The 8,962-nt window shown below is 45.6% G+C and overlaps 1 protein-coding gene and 1 long non-coding RNA gene across 2 annotated transcripts in view; both read right to left on the minus strand.

The window, feature by feature from the left end:
* Positions 1–611: 611 nt before the first annotated feature.
* Positions 612–2,440, minus strand: LOC143008277 (uncharacterized). The gene is made up of 2 exons (XR_012964577.1): positions 2,188–2,440; positions 612–854 (listed from the first exon to the last, which is right to left on the minus strand). It is a non-coding gene; the product is annotated as an uncharacterized LOC143008277 (long non-coding RNA).
* Positions 2,441–8,152: 5,712 nt separating this feature from the next.
* The window catches only part of dpysl2b (dihydropyrimidinase like 2b), a 12,699-nt gene continuing 11,889 nt past the window's right edge, over positions 8,153–8,962 (minus strand). Inside the window, exon 14 of the mRNA XM_076159957.1 lies at positions 8,153–8,962. This exon is cut by the window's right edge and continues 84 nt beyond it. Within this exon, the coding sequence (XP_076016072.1) occupies positions 8,955–8,962 (8 nt within the window). The 3' untranslated portion in view covers positions 8,153–8,954.

Consider the following 8,962-nt stretch of genomic DNA (forward strand, 5'->3'; position numbering starts at 1 on the left):
AGTTCCTGCTGCAGCTCTTTGATGAAGTCTTCAGTCTGTTTCTCTGTGCTCCTCTGCTTCTCCTTCACAGTCTCCATGAAGTCGGCCTGGATTTTCTCCACAAGCTGCTTCAGAGCGGTGAAGACCTGATCTCCATCTGCTCTCTCTCTGTCTGCAGCTTCCTTGCTGAGCTTTGCTGACTGTTTCATCTCCTGGATCTTCAGCAGTGTCAGCTTGATCTTCTGCTGAAGTTCAGCCACCATCTTCTCCAGCTCAGACTTCTTTCCTTCATATTCTTCTTCCAGAGGAACAAACTCATGGTTCTTGTGGTCTAAAACAGGACAGATGAGGCACACGAAGGTCTGGTCGGTCCTGCAGAAGAGCTCCAGAGGTTTCTTGTGCTTCTTACACATCCTGTCCTCCAGGTTGTCCACAGGATGGATCAGCTGGTGTGATCTCAGGCGTGCTGCTGTCAGATGAGGCTCCAGATGAGTCTGACAGTAGGAGGCCTCACACTTCAGGCAGGACTTGATGGCCTTTAGTTTGTTTCCAATGCAGACGTCACACTGAACTTCTCCTGGTTTGGCAGCTGGTTCCTCTGATCTTCTGCTGGCTTCCTTTTGACTAGACTGTCTGAACTCAGCGGCCATCTGAGATATGAACGTGTTCACGTCTAGCTCAGGTCTTCTGTCATAAAGCTTCTTACACAGAGGACACACACACTGGACGTTACTGTCCCAGTGTCGAGTGATGCAGCTTTTGCAGAAGTTGTGTCCACATGGTGTGGAGACTGGATCAGTGAAGACCTCCAGACAGATGGAGCACAGGAACTGATCATCAGACCGCAGACAGCTGGCAGCAGACATGTCTACAAACTGAGAACAGACGAGAACATGAGTGAAAACATCTCTGGAGGACACAAACACTGATTGTTGAGCAGGATGAAGAGTCTGGAAGTCTTAAAGCTCCTGAAGTTCATGTCAGAGTGAAACAGGAGAGACGACTTTGTTCTTGATGGATATTATGATCAGACTTGGGTTTGTCCTGAGGGGGCGCTCAAGGAAACGCCATGAAAAGACTTCAGGCTCAGCTTCAGGCTCAGATTCATGAGGATTGATTGTGTATTGTTTAGGTCCTAAACAATACACAATCAATCAGGGGTGTCAAACTCATTTTAGTTCTGGGCCACATTCAGTCCAATTTAGATCGAAGTGGGCTGGATTAGCATAATAACTTATGAATGAATCTAAATGGACAACTCCAAGTTTTCCCTTTGTTTTAGTGCAAAGAAGTACAGGTTCATATTGCAAATGTTTACTTTTATTAAACTATCTTTTTTACAAAACATATAATGAACCGGAAATTTCTTAAGTCAGTGGTTCCCAAATTTTTTCTGCAATGGCTCCCTTCTGTAGATAAGAATACTTTCAAGTCCAATTTCAACAATAAACAATAATAACAATAAGGTCAATTTAAAACAACTCGTCAAGATCTAGAAATGATTTTCAATGTACACACATTTCCACATCTGTGCAGAAATGTGAACTGAACTGACTCTAGCCATGGATAACTCCAAAACAAGTCTTGAAAGAACAGAGTTTAATTCTGGCTGGACAGTTACAATATGCTTTCATTGACAACAATACAGGAGAGAAATAACAATGATTAATAATAATGTGCTTGCTAAATGGAGAGAAATTAAAGCGAAATTATAATAACAGAAGAAAAAGGCAAACTGTTCAAAGACATTTCCAGAACAAACACGCAGCATTTACTGAAAAGTACCAAGCACGAAATGAACGTAAAAATTGAGAACATCGCAAGGCACGGAAGCTGTTCACAGACGGAGATTACATGAAAGAATCATTAAGTAAAATATCAGAGAATCTGTTTTCGGAAAATCACAAGCGCCGAGCTGACGCTGATGGGGAAACGCTGCATTTTTGTGGCGGGATGCCGTCACTTTACGGGTCACAATATCGACATGCGTTGTGGGAAATGTAGTTTCTAGCCTGACGCAGCTAAACACTCACTTCCTGCCGCTCTTTCCTACTCTGATGGTAAAAACTGCCCTGTGTTTACAAACACAAACGTGTGTGAACCAGAGCCAAGCCTTTAAGACTGCAGCAGTGACGTAAGCCGTGTGAGAGCAGCTCAGCCTGGACCTCATGCTGCTGCTGAAACTGACAATATTCTGTCTGCACTCACCAGCGTGTGGCAGAGACGCTGCAGAGACAAACTTGGACAAACTTCTGATCCTCCGGCTTCTCGCCTGCTGCAGTCGAGGCTCTGCTGGACTCTTGCCTGACTTCCGTTTCAGGAATGTAACGTTGTAGCTTCTCCTTCCTCCTCCTGTAGCTGTGTTGTTGCTGCTTCTCAAAGTTACTTCCCTTTTGTGACGTCAGTGTCCTCGAAACGGCCACGAGGTGCAGTTTGCCGCAATTGACACCAGATGGCGACACGCGCGCCCGGCTGCAGATCAGCTGATCTGATGTACAACAACAACATTCCATGTGACGCGACAGAGCGTGATTTTCATTTCCGATCTATGGAGGATGCGACATAATGAATAACAGAAAAAGAATGAAAGCACAGAAGAAAGTCTCTCATCAAGTTCCTCACTCTTGGGCTCCATGTGGTCGGTGCTCCTCAGCTGTTCTGCGCGTGTCCGCCTTATGGAAGAAGGGTTAGGTTGCAGATTTGAACTTTAGGATTTATTTGGGGTTTGTTTTTGTTTTTTTGAGACTCTGTTGAATTTTCTTGAATCCAGAACTTTTAGTAGAATTTTTTTTATTTTAAATCATGCCTTGTCTGTTTGGAGCAGGAATGCAGGTTCTCATGAGTTCAAATGTGTCAATCTGCCAGTAAATGATTGGTTTCCACCTGGACATGAGTTTGACTGTGTTATCTTTGTGTGTGTGTGTGATATGGAGGATGGACACTTTAGTCGTGGTTTTGTCTTCCAGTCTTACCTCATAGTAGTGTTGCTATGGTTACCTGAAGTGAAAGTCTGTGCTCAACTATTGCTCACATGAAAGTCAAACATTTTTTCAGATTTGATACCAAACATGGAATCACTTCAAGACAAACAGCTGTCTTGACCTCAGCCAAACTTTGATTGCTTTTGTTCCAAAAATCCCTGAAAGTGACAAAGATCAAAAACATTGTTTCATATAAACTCCTGCAGATTAGGCAGAGTGACTGACAGCTGAGATGATCAGAGGGGCGGAGTTTGTATCAACATGATGAAACCCAGGACAGAAGTATGGGAGGAGCTTGTGAGTGAAGGAGCAGCCAGTGAAGGAGAAGATCAGAGCTACAGCATCCACGTCATAGAAGGAGACCAGACCCTCCTCATAGTCCACAAACACGCCTACCTTCTCTGGCTTTGACTTTAGACTCAGAGGGATAGAGCAGACATCATAATAATCTCCATCATCATCATCATCATCATAATCTACATCATCATCATCATAATCTCCATCACCATCATCACAATGACAAGTATAGATCTGATCTTCATTCCTCAACATAACAGTCCAGTAACCTTCCTGAGGGCTAAGAATGATGCCTCCCTTCCTCTTGCTCGTCTCTCTGGTCACTCCTAAAGTCCACTCTGTCTTTCCTGTGACCTGAACCTCAAAGTAAAATCTTCCAGAGGAGAAACTCTGCTTCCCTAAAACACAAACACCTGTATCAAATCTCTGTGGGTTGTCTAGGAGTTTCTTCCTCACATCACCACGGTTAACTTGTTTCTCATCATCAGACAGGATGAGTAGAGGATGAGCTGTATCAGGATCCAGAGTCACGTCCACTGCAAACTGCTGGATCCTCTTCAGCTCCACCTTCTTCAGCAGCTTCATCAGCTCCTCACCGATGGTCTCCTCCAGCTGAGCCACAGCTTTCACCACACTCCCCTCATGTGACCTTTGATGGACTCTGACCTGTGCAGAAGTTGTGTCCACATGGTGTGGAGACTGGATCAGTGAAGACCTCCAGACAGATGGAGCACAGGAACTGATCATCAGACCGCAGACAGCTGGCAGCAGACATGTCTACAAACTGAGAACAGACGAGAACATGAGTGAAAACATCTCTGGAGGACACAAACACTGATTGTTGAGCTGACGTTGCAGCTTCTCCTTCCTCCTCTTCCTCCTGTAGCTGTTGTTCTCTCACTGCTTAGTGAGTGAGTGAGGAAGGTTGTATTATTACTGTTGTTATTAAACTTTATACGTCGACCCTGAGGTAAAATAGGCAATATGAGGTACAAGTAGATTGAAATTAAAATAGCAGGAAGCCTCGGCCGCTGGAAGCTGTGAGAACATGGCACAGTGGTGTGGAGGCAGAGTCCAGGATGGCATCAGTGATGTTGATGCGATGACCTCATAGGTACAGTTTTTACAGGATGATGTCAAACAGCAATGTAGGCTACTACAGATCGCATCATAGGCTGTGGTAAAGAGAAGGAGAGAGGAGAGAAACAAAAAAACAAAACAAAGAGAGGACATCCGACCCAGAGACCCAACCCAACCCCACAGTCACACAACCCCGCAGACACACAACCCCAAAGTCACACAACCCCGTCCTGGCCCGCCTGGGATGTAAAATAAAATGAAAAAATAAAAAGGAACTGTTGGGTGTTCAGGTTTTCAGTCACTGGTCTGTCAGAGCCTGTAGATCTGTGAAGTAAGAGAGAAATGGTTGTCATGACTGATAGAACTTAACAGTGCGGCCCCTCCCTCATAGTGCCCATGCACACAGGGGGAACAGCACTGCCACCTAGTGTACACAAGTGTCCCTACATCATCTGCAGCTCTTCCTCACTGTGATCTCATGTGCGAGGTCATGGGTCGTATCCCAGCATGCACCAGGTGACAGGCAGGCTCCACAGGGGAACGACCTGCTGATGTTACAGGATAGTAACAGGAAAGTAGATAGGAAACTCCACTCCTGCATTACAAGCAAAGGTCAAAGGTAAACAAGTATCCAAGAGACCACCGGTTTAATATTTCACACATACTCTCTTCTGCAAGTGGAAATTCTAGATTGCAATTGTAAGAAACCTCAAAGTTTACAGTATTTTTATGAATTTTTAAGGTGAAAAATACAAATTTCTGTTTTTCTGAGTTCATCTATGTTGACTTTAGAGCTGCAGTCTGCAAAGTAAACACAATATAATCACATCCATCAGGTCAATGTATGAATTTACTAAGTACATAGTTCAAGTCCAAGTACAAACTAAGATTCTCTAGTATTTATGTACATAGGTACTTTACTTTACTGGCTTATGTACATTAAAGAGGAGAATATGTGGAACAGGTGGAACAATCTGTGTCCACTTCATGTAACCGGGCCTAAATAGGAAACATTAAGCAGTCAAAGTTCAACCAAGAATCTGGTTTGCGAGTGGACAAACATCAGAAATCAGACACAAAATGGTTTGATTTGTTTTCCTTGTTTTTTAATTCTTTTGAAGTCCTCGTTGTTTTGGGATTTGACACTTTTCCATAGTGAGCGAGCATCCCAGAAACCCCACAGCCACCAAGACAAACACCATCACACAGGTTCACTTTCACAGGGGGGCGGGGGAGGCAGGGGGCGGGGCTTACAGGGGGGACGAGTGGGGTCAGGGGGTTTACAGCATTAGCAACCTCAGAGCCGGAGCTCGTCTCAGTCTGCAGCACATTGCGTACATGTCACTCATATATCATTAGCATGGCATAGAAAAAGCATCCAAGCTGACAGAGCATAACAGGAGTATATATGTGTGTGTGTGTGTGTGTGTGTGTGTGTGTAAATTATAGAGGCGTGGGACACGGATACAGCACCAGCGTGCACAGCTGGATTTTAATAATTCTGCAGGCCGACAGCTGTGTGTGTGTGTGTGTGTGTGTGTGTGTGTGAGAGAGAGAGAGAGTGTGACATTTTTTTCAATATATTACGATTAATTTTTTTACATTTTTGTTTTCAAACAGTGGCGCTAACACTCCATCACATCCCATAATATTAAGGTTAAGACTTAGTTTATGGTTAAAATTAAGAATAAAGCAGTCATGGTTATGTTAAGATTCAGCCTATAGGAATGAATTGTTCTAACAAGTAATGTGCTACAAGTGTGTGTGTGTGTGTGTGTGTGTGTGTGAGGCCTCTGGATTGTGTAGGAATGGTGCAGCAATGTCATATACAAACGTGTACATACAGTGTGTGTGTGTGTCTGTGTGTGTGTGTGTGTACGAATAGCACCAAGTCAGGACGGGTTGCTAATGGCAACGGCCACTCCAAGCGTTGCCATGACAAACAAAAAGCAGAATTCTGTGAGAGTGGAAGAGCTTGTAGTCTTGGCAACAACCGGAAAACAATGGGAGGGCGAGAGAGAGAGAGAGAGAGAGAGAGAGAGAGAGAGAGAGAGAGAGAGAGAGAGAGAGAGAGAGACTGAAAGGAAGGAACGTTGTGGAAGATCCAAGTGCTTCCCGAGCCTCTCAGGTTCTTTTCCTGCGGCCAAACTCTTATTTTATCCATCAACACTTTCCTGCTTAAAGTAAAAATTAATGAATTAGAATTTGTCTTAGGGAACATAAAGCAGACAAGTGAGACTGTGTGTGTGTGTGTGGGGGGGGGGGATATTTCCCTCCAAAATGTAACGGAGCAAAATTCAAAGTCTCCAAAAATTTTAATAGTGACGCACCACGACGTCTGAAATGACTTAACAAAGAGAGGCTAGAGTGTGTGTGTGTGTGTGTGTGAGTGTGTGTGTGTGTGTGCGTGAAACATAAATGATTTCCCATTCCTGGCTTACAGAAACATGCTTGTGTGATGTCGGCGTCGCCGTGGAGATTGAACATTTCCACATTCCCGTCCCGTCGCCTCGGTGAACCTTCAGCGTTTGTTCGTCTGTCTGCTCTGAATTCCTTAAATACAAACTCAGTGTGTAATGCTGCTGCTTTGCCTTCTATAGGCCTGGAAACACAGAGCCAGAGAAACACTCCAGCTACCGTGTGTGTGTGTGTGTGTGTGTGTGTGTGTGTGTGTGTGTATGCGTCACACCTGGCTTTGTGCATCTGCGTTGAGTCAGGAGGAAGAAAAAGTCTGCAGTCGGACGTGAACGCTGGCCGAGATCTCTGCGACATCAGAGCGAAAGCAGAAAAAGAAAACGCCTAACGTCAACCTCTGCTCAACCAAAGCAGATCATGCAAAAAAAAAAAAAAAAAAGGGTCGAGAACAAACAACCGGCATCACGTCCACAACAGTTAAAGAGTTCTTTACAGGGAGCTGCAGCTGTCCCATCCCTCACACACCAACACTGCACACTGGTCAGAAGTACATTAGCTCGTGTCTACTTTCAAGCTTTAAATCAATAGTGCTCGGCCCTCAGGCACCTAAGTACAGAATGACACTAAAAAGCAAGTCGACAACAGTTAAAAACTCTAAAACATTAGAACATTTCAAGATATCGAGCGTTTTTCGTCTTTACAGGGCCTCTGCCGACAGGAGAGACCCTACGAAAGCACAAAATCTGGCACCTTTGAATCGGTTAATCCTGGCTATTTTACATCGTTTTTATCTTACATCCTTACGTACGCTTACCTCCATAAGAACAACAACACAAAATCAGTACAACTTCAGTGGGTTCAGGCACATAAGAGAAGAACGGAAAGATCGGAGAGAACGGAAAGAACGGAAAGAACGGAAGGAGGGAGACGACAAGTAGAAAAGCGTCACGGCAGACAAACGTTTGCTGCTAAGGACGCAGGAAAGGAGACTGGCCAGCTTCGGACGGCTGTAAGCGACGAGTGCAGACCCCCACGAGCGCCGACGTACCGCAATTCGCACAAACTACAAGCGTCACCGCTCACGCACTTTGGATTACAAAGCGTTTCCACTAGGGGGCAGAGCCGACGCCGTCTGCCTTTGGTTTTGTACTGCCCCCCGTAGGTTCACACAGGTATTGTCATTTAGTAGGACGCACGCAAAAAACAATCGTAGGACGTCAAGTCGTGGGAACGACTCAGACATCTCTCTCTCTCTCGCTCCCCTCTCTCTCCCCTCCTCACTCTCTCTCTCTCCCCCTCTCTCTCACCCCCTCTCCCTCTCTCACTCTCGCTACCTCCCCTCTCTCTCTCCCTCTCTTTCCCCCCCTCTCTCTCTCATTCTCGCTACCTCCCCGCTCTCTCTCCCTCTCGCCCTGTCTCTCTCACTCTCGCTACCCCTCTCTCTCTCTCCCCCCCTCACTCTCTCCCTCTCTCTGCCAAACGTGGGATGTGGTTTTTCCCTTTTGTACCGCACCAAAGCCACAGGTGTGAAAACAGCAGATGGGTTCCAGAGCGTCTGGAGTCCAGGCTGAGGGACGGAGGGTCGCAGTGGCAACCAATCGATGACGTAATGACTGTAGCAGTGTGTGGAAAACGTGGAAACGCAGCGGAGAGCGACGCTAGCGTACTTGGACGTGGTAAAAATCAACAGTCAACAGCTTGAAGGAGGTATGACAGGAGCGCTAAATGTCAAGCTAGCTACGGTTTGGCTTGGTTCAGTTACCCTACATCCAAAACAAACACAACCAAAGTATGAACTCAGCTTTGTCACGCTTGACCTTTGTGTGAAAACCACAATATAAAACAAACATAAACAGGGAGAAAGTACAGTATAAAAAAACTAAAGAACAAAGTCAAAAGTGCTCAAATAAAAGGGATTACTTTTTTTTTCTTCTTTTTTTTTCTTCATACGAGGCAGACGTTTTTTTTTTCCATTTAATTTTTTTTCTATGTGTGTCCTCTGGGATGTAGTTTGGGGAGTGGTGGGGGGGAGGGGGCGTGAAAAAGCAAAGGAGGATGAGGAGGAGGTGAAGGTTTGAGGCTGACGGGGGTCGGGTGAGGCAGGTTTGGCTCCCCGCTGTGAGACCCCTCAAGCTCCCGCTGGCCGTCCTTCCTCAAACCCTCGTGGTCCTCCTCTGTGGCCCGTGGGACGTGGGCGGAGCTCTAACCCA

The sequence above is a fragment of the Genypterus blacodes genome, unplaced genomic scaffold (genome assembly GCF_046128005.1).
Source record: "Genypterus blacodes isolate CSIRO-AG114 ecotype Tasmania unplaced genomic scaffold, CSIRO-AGI_Gbla_v1 ptg000101l_1, whole genome shotgun sequence".
NCBI classification, from domain to species: Eukaryota; Metazoa; Chordata; class Actinopteri; order Ophidiiformes; family Ophidiidae; genus Genypterus; species Genypterus blacodes.